General features: G+C 35.3%; 1 protein-coding gene across 2 annotated transcripts in view; it reads left to right on the top strand.

Annotated features, from left to right (window-relative positions):
* The first annotated feature begins 620 nt into the window (after nucleotides 1-620).
* LOC145292006 (cyclin-dependent kinase 9-like) overlaps nucleotides 621-15,914 on the top strand; it is a 61,637-nt gene continuing 46,343 nt past the window's right edge. The window contains exon 1 of one of the 2 annotated variants that reach the window (XM_080137993.1): nucleotides 621-988. In XM_080137993.1, coding sequence (XP_079994119.1) covers nucleotides 867-988 — 122 coding nt within the window. In that variant the 5' untranslated portion in view covers nucleotides 621-866. The remainder of the gene's footprint in view (nucleotides 989-15,914) is intronic. The other variant, XM_080137994.1, reaches the window with a different exon arrangement.

Genomic DNA, 15,914 nt, shown 5'->3' with positions numbered 1-15,914 from the left:
ATGTTGCCAGTTCTCGTAATGAAACTAAAAAAAAAACATTCTTCTTAGCTTTCCACGCCACTTTTCACTCGAACGGCTATCCCAAAGAAAAATATTTAATTTATCTTTTCTTTTCGACTTTACGCCAAAAAAGAGAACATTTACCCAGTCTAACGTAAATAAGTTCTTGATGAGCCGCTCCATATAAGTTATCAAATTTACCAAATTTTCATTACTAATGATTACTATATTGTCCAATTTCTACTGTACACTCTTTAACCCTTATCCTTGAGTGGCCTCTTGGCCTTGATAATGTGGTGATGCCTATGTAAAAAAAAACAAAAACAAACAAAAAAAACAAAACATGTTTCCTTCATTTTTTTTTTTTTTTTTTTTTTAAACAGGTTTGTTATGCTTTCCTAATTGGCGAAGAACGTCGATCGGATGTTCTGGTTCAAATTATGCACAAGTACCAATTATTTGTCTCCGTGTACGCTTACAAGTTCACAGCACGTTTTCTTATACGGACACTTTTAATTAAACAAATAAAAAAAACTTTTTGGTACCCCCTCCCCTCTCCAGTCTCTTTTTATATATTTATTTGTTCGAAGGGTTTTTTGTTTTTTTTTTGTTCACCGGAAGTCACCGGCACAGTTCCGGAAAAGGAAAGGTTTTCACTTAGTTAGTGCCCATCTCAACCTCGTTGAAACTGCACGTGTATCATTCTGGGTAAAAAAAAACAACAAAAAAAATCGTATAATCTATCTGTAATGTAGAAAATCGGTGATTGGTAAAAGCAAACGTGAATTTCGTTTTTTTTTCTCACATTTTCTACTGTAGCCATCTTCTAGACAAAATTTATGTAAACCCGAAAAAAAAAAAAAATAATGGCGACCGCATCCACCTCTACGGTTATGACCAATAACAAATATGATGATTTAGAATATCCTTATTGTGATGATGTTGCTAAATTTGAAAAACTTGCTAAAATTGGACAAGGTACATTTGGGTAAGTAAATACTTTTTACTAATTTCTATTTTAAGTGTCCTATTTCGAAACTCTAGTACAATTTTAGGTGAAGCTACATTAAATTGAAACGGTTTGAATTAATTAATAGTAAATCGGGGGGGGGGGTTAGCAAAACAATTTGAGACGCTAAAACTTACACATTCGAAAAGTAGTCTCAAATTATGACTTATCTAAACTAGTGAAATATGGCCATTATAAATAAAATAATGGGGTACTAGTGCAGTACTAGGTGTATCAGAATTTTTGTAGGAATTTTTGACACCCCTAACACGAAACTGCGAATAAAATATAAAAAACTTGTAATTTCTCTTTTAAAAGTGGGTTGTTTATTTTCTTTATGGATTATACTTCCAAAATAAACTATTAAAGTTGTATAAAAAGTAATAGAAATATTACTTATTGACTTTATAATGTAATAAAGTCAATAATAAGTTATAAAAAAAAGTTACATATGACTTTAAAAGTCATATGTAACTTTTTTTTATAACTTATTCTATTGTTTGTTTTGTTCCTCTTAATCAAGTAGAGACTTTTTATCCAGATTGTGTGTGTGTGTACGAATTATTTATTTTTAATGTAGTGTAACTTATGGTATTTGAATTTTTATAGCGCCAAATGACCTTCCGTATACGTGATAGTGCACTTATTGATCCGTGCTTAAATAATTACGTTATTATTTAAAAAGCCATTCTTAACATGGGGAGGGGAGGGTTTTTTGTACCTATTCTGTACTTTAACCTTACAACTGAATAAAAAAACAAAATTTTAATTAAACTTGGAAATACGATTTAAAAAATAGCACGAATCAGTAAGTGCACTAGCACCATCTTTCATTTACATTAATTCTAATTTTTAAGATTTATTTTGGTACTCATGCAGAGTGATCCGTGCTGAAATAACGTTATTTAAAAGGCCATTCTTAACATGGGGATGGGGGGTGTTTTGTACCTATTCTGTACTTTAACCTTACAATTGAATTAAAAAAAAAAAACTAATTAAACGTGCAAATACGATTTAAAAAATAGCGCGGATCAGTCACTCTCTGCATTAGCACCTGAAACATGCTAATGCAGAGTGATATGAGACTGTTTTAGTATCTTAAATTAATCTTTTGAACAAAATGGCTGCCGAGTATGTTTCTAGTATCTCCTATGTGAGACGGATGTACACGAGTGAGACCCCCTCTAGCGAAGTACGCATCGGCTCCGATGTTGTACGCAGTTCGGCAGAGTTGTACAACCATCACCCCCATGCGTAATTTCTATACTGCTAGGTATTTTGAAATGTTTTCACTGAATTATTATTGATTGGACACTAAAGATTATGGGGGGGGGGAATCATTATTTCGACATTTGAAAGGGGTCCTCACTTTTCAGTTACAGCGTTCTGGTAAATTTTCACTCATTTTGTAACCAATAAAAAACGCGGGTATTAAAACCATAGAAAGTAAAAATGACATCAATGATGAGCCTCTACCGCATTTGTAAGTCAGAAATATTTTTGTTTCTTAAAGAAAGAAAAAAGGATAGAATGAACATGACTTTTTTAATTGTTTATGAAAATAAAGTTTCGAGTTTTTAACTTTAGTTTTTTAGGTTTGTATTACTGTACACATAGATTCGAAAAAGTTGTCAAAAAAACAACAACAAATAAATGTTATCAAAAGCACTTTTCTATCTAACTGGATGTTTTTATTTTAATGTAGCAATGCTAAAAAACTTTTTTTTTAATTTTTTTTTTTAAGTATTATAAATTTCACTAACATGCTGGAGAAATGTTTCATAATTTTCCATCCTGTTGTCAATTTTCATATCGTACGCCTCCCGATATATTGCTTCGCCAACATGAGACCATTTCCCGAAGACACTTCCGTATTTAGAAGAAAGAAAAAAAATGGTTGACCGATTTACCAGAACGTTGTAAAAAAAAAAAAAGTGAGCACCCCTTTCAAATGTCGAAATAATGACATCACATCCGCCCCCCCCCCCGCTTGCGCCCCCAATGTACACAGTAAAATCTTCGGAAAATGTTAAATGGTGTTCTAATTGGTAAATGTCGGTGCGTTATTGCGTTACTGACGGAAAAACGTTGGTTATCCTTTACGAAGATGGTCCCGACGTCCGCCTCGTTCTGAGTTCGGGGAGAGGCCGTCTGACGTAGGCGGTGTCGAGGCAGAAAATTACCCTAACCCTAAAATATGCGATATGTCGCAGACAGATGCTTTTACAAATATTGTGAAACAAATCACAGAATTTTACAGGGTTAACTAACCACATGGAACTATTCTAATCATGTGGACTGTTTTTTTGTTTTTAAATTCTAATTATTTGAACTGTTTATTTTGTAAAATTTCAATTATTTGAACTGTTGAATTATCAAAAATTTGAACTGTTTATTTTGTAAAATTCTAATAATTTGAACTGTTTATTGTGTAAAATTCTAATTATTTGAACTATTTAAAATAAAAAAATAAAAATTCTAATTATTAACAACTGGGCACTTTATTGAAGGGGTAATTTTCTGCCTCGACACCGCCTACGTCAGACGGCCTCTCCCCGAGCTCAGAACGAGGCGGACGTTGGGACCATCTCCGTAAAGGTTATCCAAAACGTTTAACTAAATTGCAAAAGCATTTATTAAGCCACATAAGTTCTATAATTGAATCCCCCTCCCGCAAAAAAAGAATGAAAAACAAAGATGTTTGGTGCTTATGTTTTTGTAAACCACATTAAAAACTACGCGAGACAAAAAAAAAAAAAAGTCCCCCAATTTGTTGTACTTTTCTTTAACTGTAAGTCATTAAAAAAATGTCAGTCCGTAATTTTTTGATTGGTACGCCATGTGAGAAGGCAGTTTGCTAGGTGAAGCAAGCCGTAGTTCATGCTGCAGCGCGCGCGCGTAGCGTAAACGGAAGCTGCAAAATGGTGGAAAGTTGTTCGGGGGTTAATACCATGCAAACGGTAAATTTGCCCCAAGTTTGACTATCAGATTCGTTGTCAGCGACCTCAATTACCTATAAAAAAACAAATTAGAGTGGTCGGTGTTCTGTAGTAGCGTATCTGGATATTTACCTCCAATCAATAATAATCCAGTGAAAAAATTTCGGTACTAGTGCAGAGTGGTCCAGACGCAAATAATAACGTTATAAGCCATTCATAACATGGGGAGAGGAGGGTGTTTTGTACCTATTCTATACTTCAACCTTACAATTTAATAAAAAAAACGGTGCAAGTCTATAAATGGTCCACAAGTAATCTTTTGGGTTTGTATTACTGTACACATAGATTCGAAAAAGTTGTCAAAAAAGAAGTATATAACAAATAAATGTTATCAAAGGCAAGATAAATTACTTTTCTACCAAACTAGATATAATTTTCGTGTTTTTATTCAATTTAACATGTTTATTCAGCTCAAAAAGCATACAGTGTTTACCGATGTATTGGAAAATTCAAAATGGCGGCCGACTCCCTCTTTAACACAGTAAGTTCGGGAAAAGGTGTTATAAATAATAAACTAGACAAAATACTATTAAAAAACCACCGAATATATGTCAAGTTATGTCACGGTAACATATATTGAGTAAATTTCTACCAGTATTTTGTTTAAATCTAATTTTCGAATCTATGTGTACAGTAATACAATCCCAATCTTTTTTACTATAAAAATCTTTATAATGTAAACTTGTCGCTGCATGAAAAGGTCATATTCCAAAAATCATGTAAATCGATCAAGTAGTTTTTTATTTTTATTTAAAATCAAATATTATCGAAGAAAAACCATCTTGTTTTTGAATGATACACTGCTAGCAACACCTATTGGCCATGTTGAGAAAGAAAGATGCAGACAATCGACTTTCCACACTAGAAAAACACTTGGAAAATTAAGACATAAGTTTTTGAGGATATTGAAAACGAAAATAACGTTTAAAATTCCAACAAATGAGTAGTTTCCAAGATATGAAGAATTTTATGTAAATTGAGCACCCAGACGTTGACGCTCCTTCAACAAATATTCGGCAAATGTGTATTTCAGCGATGTAAATTCAAGTTTTACACTAGTGGTTGCCATAAAGTGGGTGAACATTATACTTTAAATTATTATAGAAAAGTGATACCCCACTTTCTTTAAACTAACATTTCTTCATATCTTGGAAACTACTCGTTTGCTGGAATTTTAAACGTTATTTTCATTTTCAACATCCTCAAAAAAAAATGTCTTAATTTTCCAAGTTTTTTTTCTATAGTGTGGAAAGTCGATTGTCTGCACCTTTCTGGTCTTATATTCCCAACATTGCCAATAGGTGTCGCTAGCAGTGTATCATTCAAAAACAAGATGGTGGGAAGTTTTTTTTCGATAAAATGTCTCATAATATTTGATTTTCTTAAATAATAATAAAAAAAAAAACTACTTGATCGATTTACGTGATTTTTGGAATATGACATTTTCATGCAGTGACAAGTACGTACATTATAAAGATTTTTTTCAGATTTTTATAGTAAAAAAGATTACTTGTGGACCATTTATAGACTTGCACAAAAAAAAAACATATCATAAAACTTTAATTAAACTTGGAAATACGATTTAAAAAATAGCGCGGATCACTCTCTGCAATAGTACCAAAAAAAACTATCGGTATAGAAATTACACATGGGGGTGATGGTTGTACAACTTCGGCTTTGGGAGCGCCTAGTTTTTCCACTCGGGCAGGTCTGTAGTTTAGGTGAAAAAATAATCTCAAACCCTTTATCACATAAAAGGAACTAATTTCCCTAATCACCGGTACGTTACCATGGCAATAATATATAAACTTTTTTTATTTTAAAACGTTTCACGATATCTTTTTTCTCTCACTTTTTACAATATTTTACAATTTACAACATTTTTTAATTTTAAACAGAACGTTTCACTATATCTTAAACAGTAAGCACCTTTTTTAAATAAATTATTAGGTGGAAGCACATAATTGTTACAAAACACCCTCCTATTCCCATGTTAAGAATGGCTTTCAAAATAAGGTAGAGTAATGTAGAGAGTGATCCACGCTATACTTGTGCATTTAACGAACCAGACGTAACTCAGTATTTGCTCGGCTTTGTCCGGCGCATGACATCAACAGTCGGATATAACCGAGCATTGCCGATTAAGCAGACGAGAATTTCGCTATCAATTGGAAGAGTGTCACAACTCAAGAAACGCTTATTTGAAGAGAGGTAAAATAAATTTTGTTTTAAAAAGATAACTGACGAAATAATGAATATTACAAACCTTGCAGACCAGCTCCAGACCCCAGAGGCTGCACTAAACTTTTGCCAGCAACGGAAATTGTTGGCAGAAGAGAAAAGGTGTTTACATTTTGGCCAGGATTGTGTACTTGCAAAGAGAACAAGCCTTTCCGACGGTTACGGTTGGAGGTGTAGAAGTGTAACATGTCGTCGATGGACCTCCATTAGGATTGAGACCTTCTTCTCAAAATCCCTAACCATCGCATGTATAATAAAAATAATATACTTATGGGCGTTCGAGATGGCATCTACAAAAAATCTCCATCGCGAATGTGGGTTACGTTTTCGCCACACAATCGTGGATTTGAAAATTTTCCTGCGTAATTATTTTCTGAGGAATCCCCGGCAGATTGGAGGCTCAGGCCATACGGTAGAAATCGACGAGTCCGTTTTTAACCGCCGGCAGACTTGTGACACCGGTCTGGGTCTTCGGTGGATACGAGCCCGACGAAAAGGAGGGTTTCTTGGTCACTGTACCAAATAGGAACGCCGAAACCCTCCTTCCACTAATAAAGAAATCCTTGTTTCTGGTGAAAAAAAAAAAAAATGTACAAATAACCCTTGTTCCTCTCCCCCCCCAATGCTTTTTATTGCCCCTTTTTTAGGCTTTTCCATTTATTTGACATAAAGAGTTGAAAAAATTAACTTTTACGTGTTTAAGACAGACAATGTTTTTTTTTTTACGTTAAAAATTGAAAAAATAAAAAAAAAATACTTGTTTTATATTTATTTTGAAAACAAAACAATTCCAAACAATAAAAAAAAACAAATGGTTTTTGCTTTTTACTTATTTAATTTTTTTTATGTTTCTACGTTTTACAATTTCATTGTACAGTTATTTTGTAGCGTTGTTTTTTTTTTATCGCCAACGCTCGGTTTTATCCGGCTGTTGACGTCATGCGCCGGACAAAGCCGAGCAAATGCTGAGTTTTTTTTTTTTTTTTTTTTTTTTTTTTTTTTTTTTTTTTTACATAGGCATCACCACATTATCAAGGCCCAGAGGCCACTCAAGGATAAAGAGTGTACAGTAGAAATTGGACAATATAGTAATCATTAGTAATGAAAATATATGGAACGGCTCATCAAGAACTTATTTACTTTAGACTTGAACACAACCATATTGTAGTCAGCCGGAAAGCAGGAAAACGGAAGACAATTCCACAGGCGTGCAGTTCTAAGAAAGAAGCTTTGTTCATGGAATCTACGTTTAGGTTTAGGCACAGATAAAGAGTGGGGGGAATTATTGATAGTGTTTACAGCTAGACGAGTGTTTCTTGTGAAAGTTTTGCGAGGGGGGACCATAGATTGAAGCTCAGTCGAACACTTTCCATGAAAATAACGATACATCAGAGACAAACTCGCAACATCTCTTCTGTGAGATAGAGGTTGCAAGGAGGAGAAAAGGACATCTCCTACGAGGCTACGAAGTCTATTTTGAACTCTATCAAGGCAGGACAAGTCCTTTCTAGCAGCTCCTGCCCAGATGTGGCAACAGTATTCCATCCTTGGACGTACCTGGCTCTTATATAGATAGAGAATAGAATCAGCAGTGAGATATTTACCGGATCGATAGAAAGATCCCACCATTTTTCCAGCGGCCTTGGCAACAGATTTGATGTACGTGTTCCATTTAAGATCAGGAGTAATGGTCAAGCCCAGAAGCTTGTCAAAACTTGAGGCCTCCTGAAGACGAGAGCCATTCATTTCAATTGATGCCAGATGTGGATTAGAATGTTGATGTAAAGAGAGAAGCTTGGTTTTAGATGCATTAAAAGTAACCAGCCACTCCTTTCCCCATTGTACTACGTGCTCAAGATCAGAGGAGAGAGAATTGGAGAGAACTTGGTCGTTTACTGTCTTAGATGTGCTACCATAAATGGTAGTGTCGTCAGCATAAATGTCTACAAATGATGTAAGGATGTGATTTGGAAGATCATTAATGTAGATCAGGAAAAAAATTGGGCCCAGGATGGACCCCTGAGGGACACCGGCATTAATACTGTGAGCTTCTGATTTTTGCCCCTCAACTACTACTCTTATGAACCTATCAGAAAGAAATGATTTAATAATTGAGAAGACTTTTCCAGCTATACCATAGCTAGCGATCTTATGAAGTAAACCTTTATGCCATACCCTATCAAAGGCTTTAGATATGTCAAGAGCAATTGCCCTAGAAAGATTGCCACCGCCGAGAGATTTGCTAATCCTATGTGATATAACTGTAAGCACATCTACTGTAGATCTAGCAGAACGGAAACCATATTGAGTGTCACTAAGAAGGTTATTTTTGTTGAGATGGTTGATTACTTTTGTATTTAACACAGATTCTAGCAACTTACTCATGACGCACAGGAGACTTATTGGCCTGTACTGAGAGGGGGATGAGCGATCACCTGAATTCTTAAATACAGGGCATACTGGTTCGTTAAATGCACAAGTACCTTTGCACGTTTAATTAAAGTTATAGTTTTTTTTTTATTCAATTGTAAGGTTCAAGTACAGAATAGGTACAAAACACCCTCCCCATGTTAAGAATGGCTTTTTAAATAACGTTATTATTTAAGCACGGTAACAAAAATACATAAGTACCGAATGTTTTATAATTTTAAATCATAATTTGATAATTTTTTTACTTGGTTTCCACCTGAATATTTTCCTTTGATATGTCGTCTTCTATGGCGTTTTGACTATGCTGAAAACGAATATAGCATTTAAATTTTCCGCAAATACGTTTTTTGAATATTAAATAATATAATTTTTTATGTTAAAAATTTGCGGCAAAAATATGCGTGCTCTTAAACAAAACATTTTCTTTAAATGATAAACAATTATTTATTTTAAACAATATATACAGAATTTTAGACCACAGAAATAGATTTTTTTTATAACTTTGAAAGAAATATTGTTCACAAACCTTTTTAATTTTAAACAATGTAAATAGAACTGGCTATAATTTTGGGCTTTTTAATGTTTTATTTTAAAACAAGAAAAATTATTTTTTTAATATAACTTAATCCTAAAACAAAGAATAGGTCAAGATGTATTTTGTGTGATTAATGTATATATACATATATATATATATATATATATATATACTAGCGGGGGTACCCGGCGTTGCCCGAGTGTTTGTTTCCGGGATGGGTGGGGGAGTTTTAAAAAATGTTATGGTAGGTAAGTAGGAAGGATCAAACCCGGAGTCATGAGTAAAAGTAGGAAAATAAAGTGTGAAAAAAAACAAAACATCTGTAACGTTAACAGTTCGGCCACCAAGAAAAGTCCATTCCAGTTGTTTAGGAAAAAAAAAAAAAAAAAAAACGACTACGGTAGGTCGGCGCGAACGTGAAAATATAATGTGAATTGTCCAGCACGCTAACAACTACGCCACAGAGCACTGCAGCTTAGTTAAGTGATTTTAAATGACTTCACATGAAAGAACTACGAAGCCAAACCGGTGTTCTCTTCTCAACTGTTCCTTGTGAACGATCCCCAAACGGTGTTAAGTGGTGGCAGGGGGAGGAGGAATTTATTAGAGAGAAAATATTTTACCACTTCCATTGATCTTAACCGATTTTGGCCGTGACTTCTCAGCAGAAAAAGTATAGAAATCTAAGATTATCGAGGAATTTGAGAAATAATAAGCCTATAACACACCTCAGATATTGTTCTGCCGTTTGTGCATATTATATTTGCATGAAATATCTTGATTTTTAATCCTATAAAGGTCAAAATCAAACGGGAAAAAAATGAGTTCATTTTATTTATATAGAGATAAATATTATTCTCGAACGAATGCATTTTATTATATGGGGAAAGACTTCCCCCTTTTCCCTTCTTCACCACATGAATTCCATCATATGCGTCCCAAAAGTTTCTTTGTTTCCAACTTTTCTCAGTTTTTTTTACAATGGGACCATAAACCTTCTATGGTTTGCATGTGTATGGAGGGGTCAACAACGTTTTCCTCATGAATAACTACATCATGGTCATATTTCGCATGATCAAAATGGTCCAGACCTTTATATGCTGCCCATCCATCAAATAAAATTTGCATTCCTGGTAGGATCCAAGAATTATCGGAAATAACATGTCCCGATCCCTGCTGTCAACTCTGGTAATATTACACAGGTTTGATCCACGTTAGACGGCTCCAAATAACCAGACACCATTCTTGACTCTTCCTATTATATTTGCGTTTAAAGAAGTAGGACTCTTCTACTTTTGGTTCGTTGGTTATTTCGTCAATCCCACCAAGCAGGAGATCTTCTTCACAAACCTCACGGATAAAACTCATCCAATCAACTATATTGTATGAGACTCTGCCTCGCCTGTTTCTCCTCTTATAATGGCATGCGGTAATTCTAGGCTCCAACAAAATATTAACGTGAAAATTTTATGCAATTGTAGATGGCTTTTTTCAAAAATAGAGCCCTTCCTCACAGAATTGATGGATCTACAAGACGGACATCTCCAAATAAATCCATCTTTTTTGAAGCTTTGTATAAGAAACGAAGTTTCTCACATTTTTGCAGAAATTACAATTCATTACAAGCCCCAAAGAGGCTGCTGTCGTTATGTCATTCTTTAATGATGATAAATATGTAAAAGTCCATTTCTTTTCTTTCATTTGATCAAATGTACATTATCCACAATCATCTTTTTGTTGGCACAATCCATTATAAGGGAAAAGTAATTAATTTCAACTTTTTTTTTTTTTTTTTTAACTGAAAAATAGAACACGTGAAAATTAATAAAATTTAAAATACTTTTTATTTTTAGATTCAAATATTAATAACTACATTTTATTTCAGTATTTAATTTATGTATTTCTGTTGTATTAAATGCTAGCTTTTTTTTTTTTTTTTTTTCTCGTCCATAAATGTTTATCTACCAAGTTGATCTTAAATATTGTATAATCAATCCATTATATTATCATTTTCAGTCCCCCACCCCTAATTTCTGGCTCCCATCTTATCTCGCAATTACTTATAACGTCACCAACTAACTTCGGAAGAACCCCCCCCCCCCCCATCTGCTTTTCTTTTATATCATAAGTTTCTTAAAACGTGACTAGTTAAAGTTCAGAATAAAATCACGCTTTCTCTTAACGGTTAATTTAAAAAAAAAAAAAAAATCTTCTGAATGCTATTAAAAGTTCAATTCTTCACTAGTTTGCAGTTTGGAGACGGAAGCGTTGTTGTGATAAGTGATTTTCTCTACTAATTCGCACTTTTTATTTTTAGATTCAAATATTAATAACTACATTTTATTTCAGTATTTAATTTATGTATTTCTGTTGTATTAAATGCTAGCTTTTTTTTTCTCGTCCATAAATGTTTATTTATCTACCGAGTTGATTGCAAAAATAGATTACCTAATTGTACTCATTTTTATTTCGTGAGAGGGGAATCTATCACCATACTTTCCCTTAAACACGTCTGTTGGACTTTTATTAAGTACAATACTTAATAGTTTTTTTTTTTTTTTTTTTTTTTAATGGAGAGTAGAAAACGCATTGTGGATGCGTTTTCGGCAGCTCCTGTTACTCTCGCTTCTTCTTGTTTGTCCCTCAGTCCTCATTTTTTAATGAGTGATTTTTCTGACAAAGGGAGAAGAAAAAGCTGTTTTCTAGGTTGGCAGTATTTTGCGCGAACAGTTGGCAGAGTTGGTCGAAATTTTCTTTTTCTATGTCTATCCTTGTAGTCATGTCACTAGTAAGGGTGCTGGAGGTAAACGTTTTGTCTGGGCTGACGTTATCCGCCTGATAGTCAGGGACCCGAACCTTGGATTAACCACTAAGGAGGCTGTCCTATCAGCAGGTGCAAAGTACTGGGGCTGCTGTATTGCCATTTGGTGAATGGAATCTGGACCATGCAGTAGCTTCTGGTGGGGCCTCTCGATGCCATACTAGTGGGTAATTGTTACGGCTTTACCTTATCATGTGCTACAAAAAAAAAAAAAAAAAAAAAATTCTTCGTTTCTTTTTCTCTCTTAGTTTCCCCTCTCTGTCCTGCTCTAAGTAAATCTGACGACCTAGTCCACAAATTCCAAAATTTCATCATGACAAGTTTCAAGAAAAAATACACGATTAAACCCGGTTCTCCAACTTCCAACGTTGACCCCTACTACCATGTCTCCTTCTCCAACATCAGGGGTCTTCGTTCTAACCTTCCAGAGGTTGAAACCCAATTACAGGAGACTAAACCAGACCTTTTATTTTTAAGTGAAACTGACATTGGACAGGCTATTTCCCTAGATGAAGTTTGCAATTACAGGATACTCTAACTTAACTTCTAAATCAGACCCCCAAGATCGCCATGGGCATGGAATATGTGCCTATATTAAAGATAGCTTTCTATGTGGGAGGGACATCTCCAGGGAAGATCCTAACTTACCCTATATGTGCTTCCGGGTTGCTTTAGCTCACACTACTGCATTTATATTTACTCTCTATCGCCCCCACAACAGCGGAGTTACTATCTTTCAAAGCATATCTGAGAAAATTGACCAAGTCCTTTCTACTTATCCTTCAGCTAACATTCACGTATGTGGAGACTTCAATGTTCACAACGTCGAATGGTTGACCCACTCAAACAAGACCGATGATGAGGGGCGGTTCTGTCATGATTTCTCCATTGCCTATGACCTCACTCAGATTGTTCAGGAACCTACCCGTGTGCCCGATAATGACGGCCAGTATGCGAGCCTACTAGACCTTTTTCTCACAACTTGCCCTGAACTATGTTCAGTTTCTGTTCTGTCGCCTCTTGGATCTTCCGACCACTCTGTTGTATCAATTAAGATAAAAATGAAATGTAATAAGTCCCCAAATGTACCTCTTCATCGTACAGTATATCGATACACTAAGGCTGACTGGGATAGCTTCCGTACATTTATATCTGATCTACCTCTGCATTCCATGTTTAAAAAGGATGTGTCCTCTATAGTATTAGACCTGACTGAATGGTTAATTGTAGGTATTGACCATTTCATACCCTCTAAAAAGTTTCAGCAAAAACCTAACAGCCAGCCATGGTTCTCTCCAGAATGTGCTGCTGCCATTGCGCACAGAAATCACTTTTTCCACTGCTTCAAACGTAATAGATGTATGGGAACTAAAGCCGTTTTCAGGACTGCCAGCAACCATTGTAAGAAAGTAATAAGGAACGCAAGCTCAACGTATGCTCAATCTGTTAAGTCCAAAGTAGCTGAGCAGCGGCTTGGTTCCCACCAGTTTTGGCAAATAGCAAACAGAATCCTGAACAGAAGCGTGTGCTCCATCCAACTATTATCAATGGACCTGAGGTAATCTCGTCAGCATCAGACAAAGCCAAACTCTTTGTCAAGAACTTTGCAGCTAATTCTACCCTTTGTGACCAAGACCGCCAACCCCCAATATTTCCTCCTGTATCAGAAAACACGCTATGTGATATTCGTATATCTGTACGTGATGTTGCGAAGCTAATCAAAAACCTTGATTCGAGTAAAGCAACTGGCCCTGACGGTATTCCAATTATAGTACTCAAAAAACTTCAACCTGAACTAGCGCCCATACTTACAAAACTGTTTAAACGTTGTCTTAAGGAGAATAGTTTCCCATCTCCCTGGAAAATCTCATCAGTATGCCCTGTATTTAAGAATTCAGGTGATCGCTCATCCCCCTCTCAGTACAGGCCAATAAGTCTCCTGTGCGTCATGAGTAAGTTGCTAGAATCTGTGTTAAATACAGAAGTAATCAACCATCTCAACAAAAATAACCTTCTTAGTGACACTCAATATGGTTTCCGTTCTGCTAGATCTACAGCAGATGTCCTTACAGTTATATCGCATAGGATTAGCAAATCTCTCGACGGTGGCAATCTTTCTAGGGCAATTGCTCTTGACATATCTAAAGCCTTTGATAGGGTATGGCATAAAGGTTTACTTCATAAGATCGCTAGCTATGGTATAGCTGGAAAAGTCTTCTCAATTATTAAATCATTTCTTTCTGATAGGTTCATAAGAGTAGTAGTTGAGGGGCAAAAATCAGAAGCTCATAGTATTAATGCCGGTGTCCCTCAGGGATCCATCCTGGGCCCAACTCTTTTCCTGATCTACATTAATGATCTTCCAAATCATATCCTTACATCATTTGTAGACATTTATGCTGACGACACTACCATTTATGGTAGCACATCTAAGACAGTAAACGACCAAGTTCTCTCCAATTCTCTCTCCTCTGATCTTGAGCACGTAGTACAATGGGGAAAGGAGTGGCTGGTTACTTTTAATGCATCTAAAACCAAGCTTCTCTCTTTACATCAACATTCTAATCCACATCTGGCATCAATTGAAATGAATGGCTCTCGTCTTCAGGAGGCCTCAAGTTTTGACAAGCTTCTGGGCTTGACCATTACTCCTGATCTTAAATGGAACACGTATATCAAATCTGTTGCCAAGGCCGCTGGAAAAATGGTGGGATCTTTCTATCGATCCGGTAGATATCTCACTGCTGATGCTATTCTCTATCTATATAAGAGCCAGGTACGTCCAAGGATGGAATACTGTTGCCACATCTGGGCAGGAGCTGCTAGAAAGGACTTGGCCTGCCTTGATAGAGTTCAAAATAGACTTCGTAGCCTCGTAGGAGATGTCCTTTTCTCCTCCTTGCAACCTCTATCTCACAGAAGAGATGTTGCGAGTTTGTCTCTGATGTATCGTTATTTTCATGGAAAGTGTTCAACTGAGCTTCAATCTATGGTCCCCCCTCGCCAAACTTTCACAAGAAACACTCGTCTAGCTGTAAACACTATCAATAATTTCCCCCACTCTTTATCTGTACCTAAACCTAAACGTAGATTCCATGAACAAAGCTTCTTTCTTAGATCTGCACGCCTGTGGAATTGTCTTCCGTTTTCCTGCTTTCCGGCTGACTACAATATGGTTGTGTTCAAGTCTAAAGTTAATAAGTTCTTGATGATCCGTTCCATATAAGTTATCAACTTTACCAAATTTTCATTACTAATTATTACTATATTGACCAATTTCTACTGTACACTCTTTAACCCTTATCCTTGAGTGGCCTCTGGGCCTTGATAATGTGGTGATGCCTATGTAAAAAAAAAAAAAAAGTGTTGGGAAAAAGTCATAACTGAGAGTAGCTAACCTGAAGTGAGGTTGCGAAAAAAATACAATCTTCTTCGCGACCTTCTTCTCAGGTCTTGTAACCACAGTAACATAAAAAGAAAGGAATGAAGTAATTTATTTTCGAAATTTTACAAAAGTAAAAAATAGAAAAATTTTACAAAAGTAAAAAATAGAAAAATTTTACAAAAGTAAAAAATAGAAAAATTTTACAAAAGTAAAAAATAGAAAAATTTTACAAAAGTAAAAAATAGAAAAATTTTACAAAAGTAAAAAATAGAAAAATTTTACAAAAGTAAAAAATAGAAAAATTTTACAAAAGTAAAAAATAGAAAAATTTGGCACAAGGCCGAACATTCGAGGGGGGGGGGTCTTTGCTGTCTAATGCTAACTAATCTAACCTAACTAGTTCCTACTTTCACTCTACTTCCACCACAATACCACATTCATACTATACATTTATCAGCATATAAACCCTTCGTCAGTCACCATAAGAACATCAT

This window comes from Euprymna scolopes, chromosome 13 (assembly GCF_053919585.1).
Source record: "Euprymna scolopes isolate OS-2025 chromosome 13, ASM5391958v1, whole genome shotgun sequence".
NCBI lineage: Eukaryota > Metazoa > Mollusca > Cephalopoda > Sepiida > Sepiolidae > Euprymna > Euprymna scolopes.
This window is presented reverse-complemented; position numbering and strand designations above follow the sequence as displayed.